Source organism: Amblyomma americanum, chromosome 10 (genome assembly GCF_052857255.1).
Source record: "Amblyomma americanum isolate KBUSLIRL-KWMA chromosome 10, ASM5285725v1, whole genome shotgun sequence".
In the NCBI taxonomy this organism is placed as follows: Eukaryota; Metazoa; Arthropoda; class Arachnida; order Ixodida; family Ixodidae; genus Amblyomma; species Amblyomma americanum.
In genome coordinates, this window is record NC_135506.1 from 4,682,929 (window position 1) to 4,705,747 (window position 22,819).

At 47.9% G+C, this 22,819-nt stretch overlaps 1 protein-coding gene across 1 annotated transcript; it reads left to right on the forward strand.

Annotated features, from left to right (window-relative positions):
* The first annotated feature begins 226 nt into the window (after window positions 1-226).
* LOC144107730 (uncharacterized) lies at window positions 227-11,517 on the forward strand. Its single transcript, XM_077640885.1, has 2 exons — window positions 227-767; window positions 10,538-11,517. Exon 1 carries the CDS (start codon window positions 326-328, stop codon window positions 611-613), a length of 288 nt encoding a protein of 95 aa, XP_077497011.1. The 5' UTR covers window positions 227-325; the 3' UTR covers window positions 614-767; window positions 10,538-11,517.
* The last annotated feature ends 11,302 nt before the right edge of the window (window positions 11,518-22,819 follow it).

The following is a 22,819-nucleotide window of genomic DNA, read 5'->3' on the forward strand; positions in this document are numbered from 1 at the left end:
GGATCTTTCTGCGAAAGCTTGCGAAGGGCGAGTAACCTTTCGACAATAATGTAAACTATACCCCAAAATTTTTAAAGCTAAAACAATGTAATAACGTTTATAAAACACCTAAGAGATGGCGCGCATATCTGTTAGCTCTAAAGATTGACCGCAAGAAACGGTCTAGTTTTTGAGGCGAGGCTCCGCGACTACGGCGGTCAGGCGCCTCTAGAACATAGGGTTGACGGCAGCGCCGCCCCGGTCGCGCCGCGGCCGCCGAGGCGTCCTCCGGATCGATCAGCAGCGGGCCGCCGTGGGGGGCTGGCCGGCCGGGGGCCCGTCCGCAATGCCGGACGAGCTGCGGCTGTGGGAGCCGCTGGCGGGTCGCCTGGTGCGCGATGCCCTGGCCGGTGCCCGACGCCAGCTGAGGGCCGAGGCCCGGCTGGCAGCGCGACTGGTCTCCGCGGCGCTGGCTGCGGCCATCGGACCGCCTCCCAGCAGCACCGTCGCGGCCGGCGAGCTGCAGCAGCCGCAAGACGCCGTCGCCACGGCGGAGGCGACCACGACCCCGACGCGCAGGCACCCGCGGGCGCCCCCGTGGAGCCTGTTGCCGGCCTGCTGCGCCGTCGTCTAGGCCGGGAAGATGGCGCCCGCCTCCTGGACGCGCTGTACCCGCCGCTGCTGTGCCTTTCCCGCCCGAGGTGGGTGCTGCTTTCGGTCAGCCCTGCGTCCACCGTGCAGTGCGGCCAGCAGCCTCGACCGTGAACCGCCCGTCGTCCGGAGTTGTGGTATAAACAGCCCGACGTTCGACGCTTAGCCGGCCCCTTTATGAGCCACGCTGGCCCAGTGGCCATGGCTCAGTGAGCAGCTCGTTGTATTACCACAATATCACCTCAGATCTCTGTTTCTATCCATCCTCGCATTAGGCCTCTCTCCGCTATTTTCCAATCGGAACGCCGTTCCGCTACTGCGAAGGAGGTCGCCAGTTCAACCCCCGCAATGGCCGCTCCAGTTCGACGCAAGGAAGGAGAACTATTTTCGGGGCGATTCCCTTGACCGGGCACCCAAGTCTTGTTACTTGAGTGACGGAGGCCAAGTGTAAAAAAAGGCCCGAGCGTTGAGATTGCGATGCACGTCCCCAGGTGGTTGAAATTAATCCGAAGCTGCGTTGCCACTGCGGATTGCCGTCCCTTGGGCTTTGACGCGTAAGAATTCAGTAATTATCATCATTATCAGCAAGATGCCTCATCCTGCTTTCGTTTAGAGGTTTCCGAAGTAGATTATTCCAAAAACGCTGCATGCGCCTGCCTGCATTCATCCCAAAGACACGGTTCTAGTTTTCCAGTAGAAGTGCAGCGCACGAGCCAGCCAGGTCCATCCGCTTCTGAGAGCCACGGACGCGTTTACCTCAAAGACACCCGCAGTCCTGTACAGACCAATAGCGCCTGGCGTGTTCGCTTCGTGTCTGCGGACGACTCTACAGGTACCCTGCTGGGACAATTAAACGAATAAAAAGTCCGCACTCTGCAGGAGGAAGCAAAAGTATAATGTGGTGATGGTTGTGGCACCTGAGCTCACTGGTACGTGTCTTTCTTTACGTCAGGAAGTCGGATTCGCTAAATAAAAAAATGAAGAAACGTTCAGTCCCTGGTCGCACGTCGGTGCGGCTGTTATAATGACAGCATATATCGCTGCTCCTTCCCTGCTCACGGCTGCGCCGGTGAGGTGCAGTGCGGCACCCAGAGCGACCCGGAACGAAGCAGGTGCGGTGGTGCTGAGTCATTGCTCCTATTATTACAAATTTACTCCACCTTGGGGTTTGCCCCCTAAACATTTGACCTGAATCACAGGACGGCAGCAAATGAGTAACGCGAGATTCAGCGACAGTTCTTTGCAGCAGTTGTGAATACGTGCAATGCTGTCTATTCGTTAGTTGGCTATCTTCTATGGTAGGGTGCGCGTGACGTCACTATGTGGTCACTGGTGACGTGTTCGGACCACTAGTACTCGTGTCGCGTTGTCATGGCGCCTTGTAGTGACGACATGCGTGACGCCACGGTATGCTGACCAGTCAGCGAGAAGCGGTGTTGCGCCAGCGCCAAGACCGCAGAACATCGGCATACCCAGATATTCTGGACAAGAGCATTTTTAAACGGGAAGTTGTTTATGAACACATTGTTTGCTCATATATTGTAAGATCCCACTATAACAATCAAAATATCCTCAAATCTGCCATAGTAAGGCTTGCATTTTTTCGCTATTAACGTCCTTGATATCGTCAACAACGTTCCCCATTGGTGTTCTATGTCAGTCTTAACTATAGCACTCTATGCGAGCGATGGACAAACTTTAAAAGAAATATTCTGCTACGCATCGGAAGAGTGAACCATTGCGTGCAAAATTTCCATAACAGTAGCTTACAATATTCCACTATTGCCTCAAATCAGGAGGTTGGGGCAACATATTCCGCGCACGCTTGGATGCGCACGGTGCAGAGTCGTCACGGGTCAGATGGCAACTGCTTTCGCTTCCCCAGTTATGTTTATCTTCTGCCACTTTAACTCGGGAGCCACGAGTGAATGCACTCGACGCAGTCTAAAACTGAAAAAAGAGAGAGGGCGCTCAAGTGCACTCTTTCTCTAGTTCAAACATTTCCATGGACGGATACTCCTTCGGAAAAAACTGTTGCAGAGAGCCCCATTGTTTTGTATAGCGCTGGCTTTTGTCCGGTTCTCGCTTTCGCTAGCGGCACTATCTCGCTGAGACAACTCAGCACATCCCAACAGAGGCGCGCACGATAAGGGATCTTCGGTTTTTACATTTTTTTCCCAGTTTGTAGGCAGTGATAAGATGTTTGAGCTGATAACGAAGATATCGTCCCGAGCGGGTAATGTAAAACAAGGAACTGAGAACCGGTGGTCTCTGAGAGTGGACATACCCAGGAAAGGGAAACACAGTCGGGGTCTGAGAGTCGGATGGAGCGACTAAATTAGAAAACTTGCTGGAATAACGCGGACACATTGGGATCAAAGCAGGACCAATTCGAGGTCACAGGTGTCGGATTCAGCTGAGCTGACGACGGTGAAGAAGGCTGGAGTGAGCGGTAAGATCCATATCTGGTCCGTCGAACTTGGTTACCGCATAAGCACGTCACCTAGCAGCTATAGGTCTCCAATTTCTCGCCACTGCAATTTTATTCTTAGTAAAAATCGTTTCTATGGCTATCTCTGGCAATGTTGATACTTGACCGGCAGCAAACGGCACATTTATTGCTGAGAAAATTGGGTCTAAAGATTTCCTCGCCACTCCATTCAAACGTCCACACCGAAAAGGACTCCGTCATCACCGTGCACAGCAAAAAAACTTGCAGAGTTAAGCTTACCGGCTTAGCGCATTAGTCTGCGAAAGCTGTTATATATATTTGGCTTAGCAACTTAGCTTAACCGCATCCTCCTACCATGCCACCCTCTCTCTCTCTCTCTTCACTCTCCATTCTTTTTCCTAAACGTGGAGAGGGGATTTCCCTCTCTCTGCTTTGCCGCCTGCTCGGTCTGGACGTAGCCGCCGTTGAATTGAAATAAATTAAATCAAGTTAAATTAAATGAATGCACTGATTAATTAGGGTGTTACTGCTGACGTTGTAGATTCGACGGTAGAATGCAAGGTTATATAGATGAGCTGAAATTACAGCTTTCGCTGTAAAGACTTTTTCGGCATAATGTTTTTAAAGACTGGCAAAAACTTACGCTCTCAAAAAAAGAGAAAGAGATAAACATTGGCATTTCAGCCTCCTAACAGGTTCGCGGACTGTACACTCGACCCCTGCCGCCAATGTACCAGATGCAGACAATGTAGTAAAAAAAAAAATCTTCTTAGAACCAGAACTGAGCCCTGCGAGCTGTGGCGTGAGAACTGTAGTCCGAAAATTACGGTACTTAGAGGTGGTGACATTCGAACAACGCCATGAAAAGGCTTTAAAAAATTGTGTGGGGGGGGGGGTGGCATAAACTTTTCTAAATGCGTTTTCCGAAGGACGTGTAGATGGCCGCGGAGACCAGTTTTTATTGTGACCGCTGTCGTCAGTCGAGTTACTTTGCCACTGTTTGTAATAGTTCTTCGAGCTAACGGTCACACTGCAGAGGCACCCGTGTGCAGTGCGATCGAGAGTTGGACGGAACTCCGCCTAGTCAGGCATGGTGATCCGATGAAATCAAAAGCCTCGTGCGGTAGAAATTTCTCCGGAGTATTCCACTATACGGTGCATCTAACTCTCTTCACTCTTTCACTCCCACCTTCCTCTTTTCCCTTACAGCGAGGTTGAGCTGTCCACCGAGAAGTGAGACAGTTACTGCGTCTTTCCTTCCACCAGCATATTTTCAACGGCGGCAATACCGGCCTCGGCGGACGCGATTCGTTGGAGGCGAAATGCCGAAGACGCCCATGCGTTGTGCGATGTGACTGCACGTAGAAGACACCCGCCGTGGGTGAGATTAATCCTGAGTCGTCCACTACAGCGAGCCTCATAACCAATGTACAGATTTGGGCCTTTAACCCCCCACAAACCAAACTAAATGGCCCACTTCTGCGCGACGGAGGCTGCCGACGCACTCAAGCTGTCAACGCCGTCCGCAGAAGTTTTTGCGAGGGAAGGGAGACAGCAGGCGACCACCAAAAAGAGGCACTACCTGTGGTCTAAACTATGCAGATAAAGCGAGAATTAGAAACTGCAAATTACTGCTTTGCTAAGATAAGACACACTGGAGGACTTCATTAAAGAACAAATCAAAATGCGAAAAGTTACATTCGCTTCGTAAACATATAAGCGTGGTCATTATCGCTACGTGCGGGTTTGCAGCTCGCACGAACTGATTGTTCGCCAACATGTAACTGCAGTCATTCAGTCTTCTTTGAATAGCAGACTTAGACGTCAAACTTTCATAGAAATTCTGAGCCACAACCGTTCGCTATCTTCAATGGCCAAGACAGCCAGTCTTTCTTTCACCGTCGTGACAAGACGGGAAAGATTACTAATAGCTTGTGACATGTATACAGTTAGCTCGCAGTACTGAAAAGTGTTTCGTACGGATATGCGAGACTTGAGCGTGCTGATCAAGCTGTGTGTAGCTTCTTGCTAGTGAATACCAATATATATATATATATATATATATATATATATATATATATATATATATATATATATATATATATATATATATATATATATATATATATATATATATATATATATATATATATATATATATATATATATATATATTCCACGTTGCCACGGGAGCAGCAGTAACGTGGAAAGCCCCGCTGTAGTTGTTGCATGCTTGGCTGCACTGCAGCGGCAAAGCGCAACGACGAAGTAGGCCGAAGAAAAGACGGCACTGCTCATGACCTTCTTCCCGTCGGCTTTCTTGGTCGTCGCGTTCTGCTGCTGCTGTGCGCCCAAGTCGAGACGACCACGCTGGGAAGAAAATGGCAGCCGTAGAAACACTTGTCGCTACTTAGAGACAATGCGCTTCTCCCCGCGGGGTTATTTCGTTCTGTTTCATTTCGCTTTGTTTCCTCTTCGCGTCCACACCAGGATGCCCTTCCCATCACTGTCACACTCCGCTTTCGTACGTTGCCTCTTCATCGTCGGTCAAGGACGCCGCACCGACCGCATTCGTAGACACGTGAACGGCATCTAATCACGAGGAAAGCGTTCTGCCGACAACACCCGCCGTCGCCCAGCTAGCAGCACCAGCGGCAGTCGGGGCACTCGCGTCACGTCCGCCAGTTCCTCGTTTCGCGTGCTTCGTGGCGGAGTATAGTCCCGTTACGGTTGGCGCCCATCTGGCAGATTGCTACGGCTGCGTGGAGAGCGTACGCCGACTCCACTGCTTGCAACGTCTCTCTCTCTCTTCGCTTTGTCATGGCGCACTTCTCGGTCCGCTTTCGGTTCGCGCTCTGCCACCGTTCTCTCGCGAAATGGAGGGAGGCGGACTGGGGAGCACTTGTCAGTCCGCAACAGATGTAGCGCGGTATTCGCGTAGCCCGACGAGTTGTAATTGAGTGCCCGTAGCCATGGCTGTCGCCTCTTCAGAGTATACAGTCGTGCCCCGTAAATGCAACCCTGAGGACAGATTGCATCCATAGATCACCGTATTATAACGACAAAGAGACCACTCTCGCCGAAAACGGAGCTTTTATAAATAAGCTAGCATATGCTGAGAAGCGACATACAGGTGCCACCATCACCGGCCGATTTCGGAAGCAAATTGTTATGCGTCGCCACATTTTTTTAAGTCGCGGATCCCAGAGGCTACGCTGCAGCTCTATTGACTTCATCAAGGTGATCACGAAGTCATTTTCGCTGTGGCTGTCAAGAGTTTGAATCAAGTGGCGGGAAATATTTGAACTGAAATTTTGTAAGCTTGCTGCGAGAAATGCGTCTCTTGATGCCGGACAAACGTCGTCATAACCAGGCATTTAACTTTCACTAAGAATAAAAACTCAGTGCAGTACGCTGTTCGCACTGTCCCTTTAATACCGTCGTCGTTAATATGGGCGACCCAATTTGCGGGCAATTTTTCTCGGGCTTAACATTCTCGGTGCATTTGTGCCTCGTTAGTATGGAACCTCGCTCGTCGGGCGGTGGACAGGGTAATATAGTCCACAGAGCTCATTCGAACTTACGTATTTCTGTCGCGTTGCTGTGGGAAGCGATGAAAACAAAAATTCGACTGCCCTATGACCCCATGCTTCCTTATCTGTATTTTGAGTGCAGAGCTCCAGTAAAATGAAGTGCAAAATAAAAATGGCTCAGTGGTGGCCTTTTGCCCCGCCGCGGTGGCTCAGTGTAACGTTAGGGCGCTCGACCGCAGCGGCTGCGTTTTTATGGAGGAAAAACGCTAAGGCGCCCGTGTGCTGTGCGATGTCAGTGCACGTTAAAGATCCCCAGGTGGTCGAAATCATTCCGGAGCCCTCCACTAAGGCACCTATTTCTCTTTCTTCTTTCACTCCCTCCTTCATCCCTTCCCTTACCGCGCGGTTCAGGTGTCCAACGATATGTGAGACAGATACTGCGCCATTTCCTTTCCCCCAAAAATCCAATTATATATTATATAATTACATGATGGCGTTTTGTTATTTTGTTGTTCCATGATATGAGTGCCGAAGGTCCAGACTGACCCGCCTTCCACGTTCCATATTGATATGAAGAGACAACGGCGGCCAGGATGGTACGCATGAAGTCTGTAAGGATTTGTCCAATTTCCACTTCTTTCTGATTGTTATTTTTTCTTCTTTTATTGGGGGATTCAATATTATGGACGACTCGCTTTATGCTCGGGAACCTTCCTTTATTTATTTATTTATTTCTCTCTCTTCCTTTCTTCCTTTCTCTCTCTCTCTCTTTCTTCCTTTCTTTTTCTCTCTCTCTTTCTTCCTATCTTCCTTTCTCTCTCTCTCTCTTCCTTCCTTTATTCTTTTTTCTCTCTCTCTCTCTCTCTCTTTCTTTCTTCCTTTCTCTCTCTCTCTTCCTACCTTTGTATCTCTTTTCTCTCTTTCTCTTTCTCTTTCTTCCTTTCTCTCCTTCTTTCTTTCTTTCTTCCTTTCTTTCTTTCTTTCTTTCTTTCTTTCTTTCTTTCTTTATTGATTTCGATTCACATGTGTTGCACGTTAAGATAAAAAACTGATAATGTGCGCATTGAGGAGCTCTCGACACCCTTTGCAGGTTCAGAAGCATTGCAGGGTAGCCGACGGGAACAACCTTCTGGTTAACCTCCCTGCCTTTCCTCTACCACTTTTCTCTCTCTCTCTCTATTGCATTTAAAAGGTGCTTCATTAGTTTCACTGACTGATGTATCTGAGAGGAAGAAGGAAAAGGAAAGAGCACGGGCCTGCCTACTGGCTCAAGCCGAGCCACGCACGCTGCCGCGTGCTGAGGGAACATAGGGGTAAATGATAGGAGAGCAAAGAGTGAAAGAGAAGACACGCCGCGCTAATATGCCCCGGGCCGATCCCGGAGCCAGTGCATGCGATAGCGGGCCGACCCGCGCCAGAGTGCACGCTTCAAGCCGAGCACTCCGCCATTATCCAAAAACAAGTTTAATATCTTAGGTCCAAGGACCCGCTGCAGATATTAAATCAGGTATCAGGTTTTGTTTTCATTAGTTTCACAAGGGATATAAGCACATAAATAATGAGCATGAGGTGGACACAGGTTGCTTTTCTGAGGACAATAATATAAAGCAAACATACTGAAAACGCACTCAAGACAAACGTATGACTGGCAACGTTTGGTGAAATGCTGCTTAAGTATAGATAGCTACCAAATACTTAATTCTGAGGAGTTCATAACGCGGACTACAATAATAATAATAATAATAATAATAATAATAATAATAATAATAATAATAATAATAATAATAATAATAATAATAATAATTGGTTTCTGGGGATAGGAAATGGCGCAGTATGTCTCATATATCGCTGGACACCTGAACCGCGCCGTAAGGGAAGTGATAAAGGAGGGAGTGAAAGAAGAAAGGAAGAAAGAGGTGCCGTAGTGGAGGGCTCCGGAATAATTTCGACCACCTGGGGATCTTTAACGTGCACTGACATCGCACAGCACACGGGCGCCATAGCGTTTTTCCTCCATAAAAACTCAGCCGCCGCGGTCGGGTTCGAACGCGGGAACTCCGGATCAAGTCGAGCGCCTTAACCGGACTACAACGCCTATTTCATTTCGGGTATCTTTAACAACCCTGGTAAATTATTTTCAAGCGTTTGGTCACTATAATTAGTCCTATGCCTTAACGTTCCACATTTCTGTGCGGCATGTACTGCAGTCTGAAGGCGGGCATATTTTGACGCAAGTTGGCGATTGTTGCCAGCGTAAAATTATGCTTTGTACCTAATTAGAAGGTAAAGGTAAGTAAATGCCGTGAATTTTTTTATGGCATATTTTTAAAACAAAGGGTCAGTGTAAGATTCATTGGCAGTAATACGCAAAGCTATTTCTGCTTGACTGATATTGTTAAGGTGTGACTGTGTTGTTGTACCCAATCTAAATGGAAGCAAACAATGCATTATAAAGCAATATGTATTAACTGAAGCTGGGAAGGTGTGTTCATTCCGACTTAGTGCACCCGCTCTCAGGCACTTAGGATTTTAATACATTTCGCCTTCATGAAAACATGACAGCCGCCGCGGCCGGGCGAGGTTCGATTCCACGTCCTTAAGACTCAGCAGGCGAACATATCCACCAAGCCACCGCGGTGGATGTCAGATAAAGCACGAGCACCTCTGTGGTACTTTTATCAATCTGCGTTTGCAGCGCAGTTATTAGCCAGTTTTAGCACCGCCGGATGTGTAAGCGATACTTCCTTATCAGTTTACTCCGCCGAATTGAAGCTTTTGTGCTCGCATCGTGGCCAGTAATCTCGCATGACTGGAATTTTTGTTAGCTTGCGCAAGTGTGGAAAAATGTATATCTATGCGTTGGTGTGAGAAGAATAAAATAGTTGTTAGTGTTGCGCCCGTCCTTGTGTTTCTCCCGTGGATGTGATTCGTCGAATGTTTTGCGCACATCGTTCATCTGTATCACCTGCACCAACTAGGCCCAACAGAAGTGTTATTGAAGCACCGCCGTACGGTAAACACAGTAAATATATATGGTAACTGCCACCGTACGGCACATGTGGCTATAGAAAGTCTGGCAACGGTAGCAACGGCAATGCGTTACCGTATTTGCCGTACAGCTGCCCGGCTACGCTAAAACTGTCTGTTAATTGCCATAGTAAACCTGTAAACTAGCGCAGATTGGTGAGTAAACTTCAGAAACATTGTGCATTTACGATCAAAAGGAGATGGGAACGTAATATGTGCACCTCCTGCGCGCGGTAACTTGTGCATTAGTGCGCTTTGCTTGGCTACGTGCTTGATAGAAGAGAAGCGTTGGAAGGCTTCTGCCGCAGCAAAATTTACTCGAAAAGTGGGAACTAACTGTGCTGGCCACATTGAGCCCCGGTCGTACGAGGCACGGCGGCGCGCGTAAAGGTATTGCGGAACTCTTGTTGCCAGGTGCCAGAAAACATGCAACCTGACCATGGAGCTCCTATAGGTAATGCCTCCGTCTCTAAGTGCGGTTTTTCTATTTCATGTTTCAGTACTGATTATCACTCCGAAACTCGATCCACTGCTGTCTTAGTCTGTGTTCATTTTTTTTTTGTTCTCTGTCGAATATGTGCGCTTTTTCTCATTTTCAAAAGTCATGGAATTACTGCGTGTCATTTTTGGCTTGCCTCGTTTCTTACCCAAGTGCATCGTTTATGCGTATGCATTCCTCAGCATTGTCAAGTGTGTGCTGTCAATGTCTCGTTTTCTGACCTGTTCGGTTTCGCGGGACCGCAGTATGCATATAAAATAAATAAAGCAACTTTCAGAAAGTAGCCGCAGCAGATACCAAAGGGTTCCTTTTCCCACGTTTTCGCAGCTTCTGTGATTGATGAGCTCTGCTCGGTGACCCCCCTCGTGTGACGACTTGCACCCATTTCATGCCCAGCTCCCCGGGTCGTCGCCACCGCCCATCTCGGCTCTGCAACCGCCCCACAGCGCAACTACGGTCTCCCCCCGCACTGTAGCCGAGTCTGCACGCACCAGCCACCGATGACGTGGCCGCCGAGAAGACGCCCCCGATGCAAGCCGGCGTCCAAGCCTGCGCTCGCCGCCTCGCCACCCGACCTGCCCGCGCGCGGGCGCTCTCAGTACGACTTGCGACGCACGAGCGGCACGAGTCTGGGCACGCAAAACAGTGAACTCCTCGTAAACCATATATACATAAAAAAATAACATTGACTCAAAATTTGGGACTTGCGTATTGTCGCGACACCTGGGAGCAAACATATAGGCTTTTAATGTTAAAATAGCGCAGCACAACCGACCACAGGATGACGAAAAGACACGGAGCGTTGATGCACGTCTTCTCGTCTTAGCGTCGCCTTGGGGTCGCTTGCGTGCCGCTATTTTGTTTTAAAAGTCTAACCTTCCAACTAGCCAAGCGCCAAGTTTTACTAAATAAATAGTTTAGCGTTGCATATATTTTTGATGCAAGTACGCGTTTGGCTGTTCGTTGCTAGTCGAAATATTCTGCAGCTGTTAGCCCGCGAAAAACCACCACAAGCGATAGCTAGAACCTCAGGCGGACTTTTTCGAACACAGCAATCGCTAAAAACGCAGCGAATAGGAAGGTAGGCGGTGCCATACATGGCCAGTGCTTCACCTCTGTGTGTCGCCTAGCGGTATCGTCAGGCATAAGTGGCGCGCCTGACCAACGTAAGGAAGAGGTGGTTTCCATTTTATGATTCCCCGCTTTCGCTGCGTGCTGCGCAGAAAAGAGCAATAGACAGCTTTTAAGCGTAACGTGCCATCTCTGCAGTCGCCGCCCTTGCGTCGCACGCCGTGTTGACAGCGTTTGCGCATGACGTGCTTGCGACCGGCGACTGCCGCTCTGCTGCCCATGTAAATAAATGTAAATAGATTGGCTGCTACTGCGTATGGAAATTTGTCGTCTTCCAAGGTGCTCGTCGGTGGTGGTGGTTAAAAACTTGTAATGCTCAAAAAGAGAGCTTGGGAGTCACAAGACCCTGCTACATGGTTGGTGACCTTAGTCCGTGACACTGCACGACGAGGCCCCGTCTCGCGCCCGTTGTACCAGGGCCCTTTGGGACTCAAGCGAGGAGCAGTTGAGGAGGGCAGTCTCCCATGCCTCTCGGGTAGGGGGATGGGGAAGGGGGAAGGTGAGGGGTGTGAGTACATATCCAAACCATGTGGCAGCCCGACGGGAAGCCGGGTGGAGAGAGTCGTTTGATAGCCCATTGTTTATTTAGTATTGCAGAGAAACTGTTCGATCGATCGCGATTAGGAATGAGAGGCAATTAATTAATTAATTAATTAATTATCAGACAAAGTACAACTCTCTATCAAAAGGCTGACTGCAGTCCTTTCAGCTAGATTGTTCCAGTTTAGAGGCGCAGGCAGAGAAGAGCTTTCTTTATAATAGGTTCATTTTCCAGTCTACCTAAACTAAGCATACTTTCGGCTGAGCTGTTAACTGTGACAGTGCAACCGCACAGCTTCGAGACCGACTGCGCGAATTTGGCGGGAGCCGCAAAATTACGTTAATTGGGGAATTTCGCTGAATCGATAAACATGAAACCTTGATGAAAATAAATGGCTCGTGTTGGGAAGCCGTAGTTTGTTCGCTCAGCTGGGGAATCAGTAAAACCTGGCTTCAACTCTCTGTTCGACTGTCTGTAGAGGACACTCCATGCGTGGACAGCGCACGTTTGACCAATGAAGCAGGAGATTAAAGGAGGCTGATGACAACTGAAGTGTGCCTTCATTGATATATTACTGCATTCTAATGACAGAGAATTAAGGTGTACTTTGACTGAAAGTGATTCTTTTATGAGGTATAAAAAAAGGTCCGAAGCGAAATACATGTGTCGTCACACCCGGCCCACTTCGTAAGCAAGCTACGGTCACGTCGAGACCGCTGTACGGGTGCGGATCCCCGAGGCTAGGATACACAGCTATCCACTTCCAAACAGTGATCATGGAGTCATTTTCGGTCTTGGCGTCACGAGTTTGAATTGAGCAGCGGGAATAATTTTTAAATCCAATTTTCTCGACAGCAGATGCACCTCTTGCTGCCGGACGAACCTTTAGCCCGGTCAGGAAGAGCCGTGGAATCCGTTTTTACTAAGAACGACAATTTGAATGAATAAATGAATGAATTAATCCTAACCTAACCTAACCTAACCTAGCCTAACCTAACCAAACCTATATAACCTAACCTCAGCGGCCATTAAGTTTCGATTGCATGTCAGTCGTAAACACTGGAGACAAGATGACAGAAATTTCTCGCCAATTCAGGACACCAAGAGCCCTTGACAGAGTGCTGAGTAATACGAGGTTAGGTTCCGCCCACAGCGTGTGCAGAGACACTTGCTACGCACGCACAGTGTGACGCTCTGCAGCGAAGATACCTTGATACAAGCCTCACAATGCAGCTCGAAAGCATAGAACGTTACAGGAGTAGACACGTTTTTTTTTCTTTTTTTTTAGAGGATGCTCCGTCCAACCTCGTTTGTGTCATCTTAGAAGAGGCTGCGGTTGAAGTAGCGATCGGTGTTAAAAATCAATGATGTTCCAAGCATGGTCCTGGAATTTAGCTTGTCGTATAAATTGCGATGATGATCTAGTTTACATGGGCAGGATAAATCTAGTGAGACGAGGTGACGGGAATGGTTTACCACGAAGTCGCTGCAAACGCTTCGCTCACTGCTACAGAGCGACAATTGAGCTTACAACGAGTTGTCATCAAAGACTTGCGGGAAACACTGCAGCATACTGTATATACACAGTCAGCTCGCATCAAGAAACAAAGAAACACGGCTATACAGTGCACAAATAAAAATTTAGATAGCCGTTGATAAAGTGCTGTAAGACCACCAATTGTACGGCATGAAGTCTATAGATTTTGAGCCATTCACCTCTTTGTAGGCTGCTAAAGAAAATTGTATCGGTACTGGTTTATAGTTTCAGGGACATACGCTGTTCCAAATCCATCTTAAACCTAATGTGTATAGCTCCGAAACTATAGCCCCAGTGGCACAGATTTTTCAATAGCTGGCTAAAAGCACTTCTTCGGCTCGGTATAGCAGACCATAAACGACCTTAGAACGGACATAGCTTGCCATGCAATTTTAGATAGACGGCCGCAGGTAATTTCTTTATGGGAGTGCCAAAGGCACAGACTTCTAGACACGGTACGCCCATAAACGGTATCTTTCCTTGGTCAAGAGACACAGATTACATTTGGCAGTATGCTATAATGATTTTTTGAAAGCTCGAAGAAGTAGTCTCACCAAAAATTTGCAGTGGCGTAACTTGGCTAACCCTGGAATTCAGCGAAAAGCAAGGACGCTTGCTAAGCGTCTGAGGCTCGTCCGTGGCAGCTCCGCTACACGCTCGCGACAGCCGTCCTATATATAATACCCACACGACCACGCGGCTACGACGTCGTATCACACGGTCTTACGACACCCCCATCGGATGTCATCACGTGGCCTCACATCACCCCAACGGATGTTCTCAAGGCCAACCCAAAGGTCACCCAATGTCAAAGGTCAACTAAAGGTCATGGGTCAACGGTTCGACATCATAACTGTATCACATATGGTCATACACGGCTAACGTAACGTTGGGCTGAAGGTCGTTCAAGGTCATTCTCTGGCCTACGCGATGACCGCTGTACCTAGCGTAGTGAAGCTTTTTCGCTTCATAAAATGGCAAGCCCAACACAAGCACAACCAGGCCACAGGGCCTGCTTTTGAGCACAATAGTAAGACAGTTTCGACACCTCTGTAGCTCAAAATATCTGCAGAGGACGGAAGAAGTCATCGGCACCTCGACTGCCAGGATATACCGAAGAAAAGCAGACCCTGCGGCCCGGGAATTTTCGACCAACCCTGTACTTTTTTAACCCTGGAAAAGGCAAAACATGCATCCTAATTGAGCGGGCACTAGGGATAACTGCATCCAATTGTTCTCAGTAAAAGCTGATTTTCTGCCTCTTTCTGGCAATGCTGACGTTCGTCCCGCAGCAAAAGAAACATTTATCGGCGAGGAAATCGGATTTAAAAATCTTCCCCCAAGTCGATTAGAATTCCTGACAACCGTGCACACCGAAACGGGAGGATTTCCGCCGTTTTGAAGTGAATGGCGCTGTAGCGTGGCTTCTGAGATCAGCGACGAAAAAAATCCGATGCATGAATTTTGCTAAAAACGCGTGTTTCGTTTAGTGGTCTTCACTATAGTCGGATACAACTCAAGAACGAAGCGGCAAACGCTTCTCCAGCCAAAGGCGTCGACCGATTCTCCCCCTCCTCTCCTTGACCCCGGGACCTGCTAGCGTGAAATGGAAGGGATAACCACAGCTCATTCGGATTAACCGCGGCGTCATTAAAATCGCTCGACGCCATTGGCTGGAAGGCCTCCTTTGAGGGGCACCCGCCCCTTCGTTCTGAAGCTTCATCCGACTATTTAGCTTATAAAAGCTCCTTTTTTAGTTAGAGTGGTCCATCTGTGGTTCGAACGCGGTACACTATCGATACAGGCCAATTCTTACTCGTCCTCAAGTGTCCCCCTTTAAGCTTTAACGGTTTTCGAATGAATAATGCAGCGTCTTTAAAAACCCACATGCAAGCTCAGAGAGATAAAAGCAGAATTAGTCACGCGAACATTTGTAAGCGTACACACACTGTATACATATACATAGCCACGCATAGCGTACGCCCACACAGCATGCATGGCTGGTTGGGTTATCCATGTTATCAAGATAAGCTCGAAATAAGAGGAGGAATACCCGATAAGGAAACAATAAGGAAGCAATAACAAAGCGGTGCTTATCTCTCCAGGTAAGTACATCAGTGATTGCAGCTTGCGTGTTGAAAGTTGCTTTGCTTTGTTTCTTTGTGTTTTGCTTCTACACACCGACAGTCGCCGGTGTTTTTTGATGCGACTCATTTCGAGCTAATCTTATGATGTCCTTTGGCTTCCTTTGTTTTCGAGTATTATTCTCGGGAGCTCAAGTTGCGTGCATAATTTTGAAAAATAGTGTGCATCAACACGAATGCACTGATGCAGTATCTCACTTTTTTGTACTTATGGGGAATTTTTGTCCACGTTCGATGACTCACCTTGCTGTCTGCACAAGCACTCTGTTCCTAGGTCTAACAAAGGAAAAGTGATTTACCTTATGGAGGCGAATAAATTTTGATTTCATTTCATTTCATGAATACGAGACGAAGAAAAAGTCTCGGTAGAATACATGAGCGCCATTGAACTTATCTGCCAGCAGGAATTTCGTCGCCTTTCTTGTTTGAGGCGCAGCATCGAGCGCCGCGGGCAATCTCCCGTCCTGGGCACGTGCCAGTTCCGCAGGAAGTAACAAAATGACGGCAACAACACGCGACAGTGCGGGGGGGCCTCGGAAGACAACGAAGAGCCGAGCACGGGCGCTGTTAATATCCGTCACCCACCGCAGTCAGTGGGAATGCATTTGTGCAGCAGTCGGACCCAGCGCTCCGCGGAAGCATTTGCAATTTATTTATTTCCCATAAATGTCACATATATATGAGACCAGCGACTGGTCTCAAAGTCCGGTTCTTAATCGCAACTTTGAATAAATTCAAGTTTTTCAATGAGACTCCCCAACTTACTAAATTTTTAATCAGTGGCCTTGAATAATTTAATATCCCTAATGTATATATATATATATATATATATATATATATATATATATATATATATATATATATATATATATATATATATATATATATATATATATATATATATATATATATATATATATATATATATATATATATAGTAGAAACTCAGGTTGCTGCTGTAGCTCCCCGCATGCAGAGCTAACGGTGTCCAGCGTGGAGGTCGCAGGGGGTTTTCGGGGAAACTTCCAAGATAACTAGTTGTTGGATCGAAAAGATATCAGCGCAGCGAACCACTCTATGAATACGAGACTGACTGCTCGTCAAGTACGCGCCGACATTGAACACGCAGCCTGTGGCATATGCATGCAGTGGGAGCGACTCGAGTGGCTCCCGAGTGCGGCGCGAACGTCGAACCAGCCACTCAGCCTGGTCGAGATTCATTTTCTTTTTCCCCCAAAATCGGCTCGGGCGTCGCCGATGGCTGCTCCTCGTATGAGCCGCAGAGTGCGCCCAGATACAGCGGAGGTTGGGAGATTTCCATGGTGTTCGAGAACCTGCGAATAGACAGGCAGCGGAGAGGGAGTGCGCAGCATCGCGCCAAGACAAACACTCAAGGTGAGAATGCACTCGCGGGTATCTCGCCCTTCGCGGCACCAGCGAAACGAACGGAGACTCTGGAGTCACTGGATCTATATTACTGGAGACTCGTGAACTTGACCTCCGTATGGAGAGGCCACATAAGTGCGACCTCCGATCATCCATTGGGATTGTAAAGAGGCAGACAGATGCAGGGAAAGGGAAATCAGGAAAGGGGAGACACAGCACCCCCTTCGGAGACATCGAAAGGAAACTAAAGATGTGGAAAGGGAAAGAGAAGTGCCATACTCTGCGGCACTCGCAGCTCCCTGAGAACCCGGAACTTGCACTAAACGGAGGCAGAACTTGAGGAGGGGAATAAATAATTGGAATTCAGAAAGAGACAACAAGGAAGGCATTCTCGCCAAGGCAAAGTGTGCAAAATGGCACAGAACAGGGAGCAACTAAGAGGCGTAAGATGCAGATAATGACAGAAATTCGGGGCGCGACGTGATCCCTTCAGCGGCCTAGCTGCAGTGTCCTCTTTGGGCACCACTTCGCAGACACGGACGCTGTTCCTTCTTTCTTCATAACATAATGATTTGTCACTCGTCACATCGTAGCCCAATCATTTCAAATAAAATTCATTGAATTTATTTATTTAGTTTATGCATTTATATTTTCTTTATTTCATTATTTATTTTTGTCGTTGTACTCACCATAAAACACACAACATCTCCCTTCATGTCGAACGAAGTTGCACCGATGGCCTAGGAGTAGTATGTCGGACTCGCGACCCAAGGGTTGCAGGTTCGACGCCCATCTAATGACCTACAGCTTTCTCTTCAACGCAGTTAATTTACTTTACATTCAAACATGTCATAACGTTTCGGTCATGTTGCGAGCTTATAACCGCAATTTATGTGCTGTTTTAAAATCTTTTCAACTGCGCAGCTCCACGTGTGACGTCACGACCCTCTCGACCAATCCGCATTTTCTCGACACGCCAACTACGCCGCCGCGGGTTCTCCGCTGAACGACACTGAACGCTGTTGCGTCAAAACGATACGCAGGGCTTGGGCACCGATAAACTTGAAACGCCGATACACTCGCAGATTGGCTTGCTCTCAAGGCTCCTTTCGACAGCACTGACTACACTACACGTGCAGACGGCAGTACAATACGAAATTAGGTTTGTAGATGGCAAGTTTACTTCCGAAATCGGCCGCTGATGGCGACACCCGGTATTTGGGTTCTTGGTCTGCTTTAGCTTATAAAAGCTCCGTTTTCGGTAGGAGTGGTCTCTTTGTCGCTAGGACGCCGTAATATATCGATACAGGCAGACTTCTGTTTGTCGGCACTGACCCTTGTACAACTTCTGGACACCAGCACACCACAGGACCGGGTTAATTGGAGAGATATCGGAAAAGTATTTGCCCTTCGGTAGGTGTAGTAAGGCTGATGATGATGATTATTAAAAATTCCGAGGACACTCAGGTTTGCTTACGTGCAGGAATGCGAAAGCATGGAACTTTCTAGAACGCGGGGTTTTTTTTCCACGTCACCTATTTCTTGTTTTTTTATTTTTGTTTAACGTTTAGTTCATTTTTATTTACTTTTTATTTTTGGTTTTTCCTTTAGTTTTCCCTTTTTATTTGTTTAGTTCTTACGTTTTCGTTTTTATTTTCTCTGCTTACCAATCAATAACTAATTAACTAATCACTAATCACCCATTACTTAGCAACTGCTAAGAGTATATTAATAACTAATTAATTAATTACTACTCACCCATTACTTAGCAACTGCAAAGAGTATATGGCTAGCCGGGGCATACGTTCACTTTTATACTGAAAGGCATCAAATGTTAGGTTCACCTTGCAGCGGCCAAATTTCGGCAGAGGTAAAAAGCCAAGAGAGCCGCGTGCCGCGGTTTCAGCGCACGTCCCAGGTGCTCGAAGCCAAAGCAAAGCCCTCAGATATACACGCTGTGCGTCGCGGACCCACCGTCTTGCTTAGCCACGCAAGCACACATCGATCAATCACTCGGCCGGTGCAAAGGAGCCTATATCGGGACCGCCAACGTTTGCATGAGAGAGATACCGCGACCCGAACACGTCGCTCCCTGCGACGACTGGGTCTGGCCAAGACAGCATAACGCGCTGCGGAGTCTCTGGCACTTTGCCGCAGAGGCATTCCTTCAACATCTGACGCGGGAAGATAGAGTCTTGAATAGATAAAGCTCCTCAGCGGAGAGATTGTATTTCCCATTCCCCTATAGGCCCGTCCTTGTTGAAGTAAACTTAGAAGGACAGAAAATTGGGCAAGTTAGTTGCTGCTACACTTCTAGCTCGCTGTTAAAATAAACTTATTTTCCCTCCTTTCAGTCTACTTGAAACAGCCTGTCGCATATGAAGGCACATATGAAGGAAACTTCTACTCAAGTGACAATAGCTGCCTAATTTCAAGTTAACTTTATTATTTGACACAGCTTAGGAGTTAAGACGCTTAGGCAAACATTCCTCACACAAAAAAAAAAAACTGACGGACGATTTAGCGTGGTTAGGCCAAATGAAAATTACGTGCGCTGACACTTCGGCTTCACTTTATTTAGTTCGAGGCTCGGTTTTGAGGGTCAAGCAGGCTTCAAACAAAGATCCGCGAAATCGGACTAAGCTCCGCCTTAAGGGTACAACGCAATTGCGTTAACGGGCAAATGCCGCTAATCGCGGAATTGGTCATTCTCTTCTACAATCATAGATGGCTGTGAGTCCTCATACCCCTCCCGGAGCAGTGGTGCAGCGGTTAAGAGATGCGCCACTGCCCTGCGATGACAGGTGCTGCCAGCGGTGGGCCTTGTATACGGCCCAGGTTGCTATTCACGAGCAACCTCTCGCTACCAGTCATCAGTTGAACTGCCACAATCCGGTCGACCTAAGGACAGTGGCCAGGTAGCCAGTCATCATCAGCCTGACTAGGCCCACTGCAGGACAAAGACCTCTCCCATATATCTCCAATTAACCCTGTCCTTTGGCAGCTGCAGCCATCATATCTCCGTCGTATCTCATCCGCCCAGCTGACTTTCTGGCGCACCCTGCTGCGCTTGCCTTATCTCGATATCTATTTTACCCTAACCCCCATCGATTATCTTGCCTTCGCATCACACGCCCTGCCCTAGCCCATTTCTTCTTCTTGACTTCGACTAGGACGTCATTAACCCGCGTTTGTTCCCTCACCAACCCTGCCCTCTTTCTGTCCCTTAACGTTACACCTACAATTTTCCATTCCATTGCTGGCTGTATTGTCCTCAATTTAAGTTCGACCCTTTTCGTTAGCCTCCACGTTTCTGCCCCGTAAAAAAGTACCGGTAAGGTACAGCTGTTGTATACTTTTCTCTTGAGGGATATCGGTAAACTGCCATTCATGATCTGAGAGAACCTGCCAAATGCGCTGCACCCCGTTCTTACTCTTCGTTATTTCGCTCTCGTTATGTCGATCTACGGTCACTGCCTGCCCTAAGCAGACCTTTACCACTTCCAGCAACTCACTACCAACTGTGAACTGCTGTTCCCTTCCGAGACTGCTGAGCATTACTTCAGTTTTGTGCATATTAATTTTTACACCCACCGTTCTGCTCTGAGTCACTGATCATGCTTTGTAATTTTTCCCCTGAGTGACAATGACGAAATCGGTGAGTGGGGGTCTTAGCGCTAGCGCGCTAAATGTCTAATCTGTGGGCCTTCACGTCTAATCTCAGCTGTAATCAGTGCTGCACTTCTGAGTTAAGTGACGCATAAAAATAAATACGATCAAGGTTGCAAAACACATGCTAATCTGCAGACTGCAGTGCTTCAGCGAAGGCTAGAGATCGTGTCTCCTTTCACGTTTGTCTAAGCGAAATCTGCTAGCGAAACTCTGTCCTGCTGCCTATCTTCTTTGCTTCATTTTAACTGTCCTATTTCGTTTTTCATCACTGAGCTTCTGAAAGGATTGAAACGCGGCCTGTTTTCTTTCTAGCGAGAGGAAAGAGTGCCGCTATCGCCTCCACTCCACCCTGTGAGAGAGCGGGAGCTCTGAGGGATTTTATGGTAAAAAGAAAATTCAAACAGCGCTAGACAACAGGACCAGGAAGAGGAGGAGACAAACACGGCGCTGAGTTTGTCTCATCAGCGGCGTGTTTGTCTCCTCCTCTTTCTGGCCCTGTTGTCTAGTCTAGCGCTTCTTGTTACCATGGGACACCAACTCGCCCAGTCTGCCGTTCTTCTGAAAAATTTACTTTGTCAACGGCATCATCGCAGAAGCACTGCAGAGATGCGAGGCTTTGTAATGTTTGTTTTTTCCAAGTTGCTTGTTCCTTGATGCCGGCACTCGGCCTTATCACTTTGTTTGTCACGCCAGACACGGCCATATTTTGTTGGAAAGATTGTAACCGCGCGGAACAGTATCTGCGACGTTCGAGACTGTTGTCGATTTTTCAGGCACTTCATTTTTCAGGCAGTCACCTACAAACTGAGCGTGGCCGATAGCGACGAGCATTTTGATCTTAGCCGACCGTCGAGCACACTTGCCGATATCGCACCGCCATGTTTTTATTTATTTATTTATTTATTCAGTGCGCGAGTTCGCCCTATGAACAGTTTTTGAGTTCGACATATATGCCTGTTTGTCTGCGATCTTGCCTGCCTGTCGTCACCACTCGTACATTACCATCACATGTTATTAAACAAAGGAAAAGTAAACGACGTCTAATGTTATTTCAAAATTCATTAAAGTGAAATGACTTCCTTACTGAGCCTTTCGTGCGAACGGAAGTTTTTGTGACGCCTAAATCGAACGCTAAAACCGAACCGGTGGCCTAGAGGTTGAGCATCCGAATCGCATTCGAGAGGTGCTGAATTCGATCCCCAGTGCCGACGGGTACCCACCCGTTTTCCCATGGGTACAAGCTTTCTCCCGGCGCGTTCTCAGAGACGAAATGTTTGGGAAAAGGGGTGTGTATGGCCTGCTCCCCTTCGACGGACCGTTGATGCATCGAGGCTCCAAATCCGCCGTGTGTTTGGTAAAGCCCATTTGTTAGAGCCTGCATGTGTCATTGTTGTTATTGTTAACCTCATACCATAGCACATGCCCACACAGGGGGTCGGCCAAGAATTTGGGTGCACAGAGTTTTTTCGTGGACGAAAATAAAATTAATGCCGGGGAAGAGAGAACTAAGCAAAAAGAAGAAACACCGAAATCGAACGGGGTATGCACTAAGTAGATAACAAGGACAAAGAATGCGTTCCCAACACGCTCTTGTGCACCTGTTCTACCCCTTCCGGACAATAGGAGAGTCGTGCTTTACTCCCTGCACATGGCAAAAAGGGAGTCATTTCCGAGTTTTTACAAAAACCGAATGAAATGAAGCTGCTCTGGAGCCCAAGCGCTGCATGCGTCTGTGCCGCGCATTTCTGTTCGCTCCCAGAACGGTCGACGGAGTCGGCCCCGACGTCTTCGTATGGCGACAACTCCAGCCGCAGATGCGATATCTTGCGAGATAGTCGATCCTTTTCTCGTTACAGCCTGCAGCGATACTGCTTCTTCTCCACTACTGCTCCAGCTTGAACGTTCTCTTCTTCGCTGCGTTGCATCCTCGAGAGAAACATTGCGGGTTCACAAGGGCGCTCGACTACTGATCCGGAGTTCCCGGGTTCGAACCCGACCGGGGCGGCCGCGTTTCGATGGAGGCGAAACGCTAAGGCCCCCGTGTGCTGTGTGATGCCAGTGCACGTTAAAGATCCCCAGGTGGCCGAAATTATTCCGGAGCCCTCCACTACGGCACCTCTTTCTTCTTTCACTCCCTCCTTTATCCCTTCCCTTACGGCGCGGTTCAGGTGACCGCCGATATGTGAGACAGATACTGCGCCATTTCCTTTCCCCAAAAGCCAATTTTCATTTTTAATTTCTTGTTCGCAAGAGCAAAGCACAAGAGA

Bases quoted from the DNA above. Each gene is read 5' to 3' on its own strand.
- LOC144107730 (XM_077640885.1), top strand. From the start codon at position 326: ATGCCGGACGAGCTGCGGCTGTGGGAGCCGCTGGCGGGTCGCCTGGTG.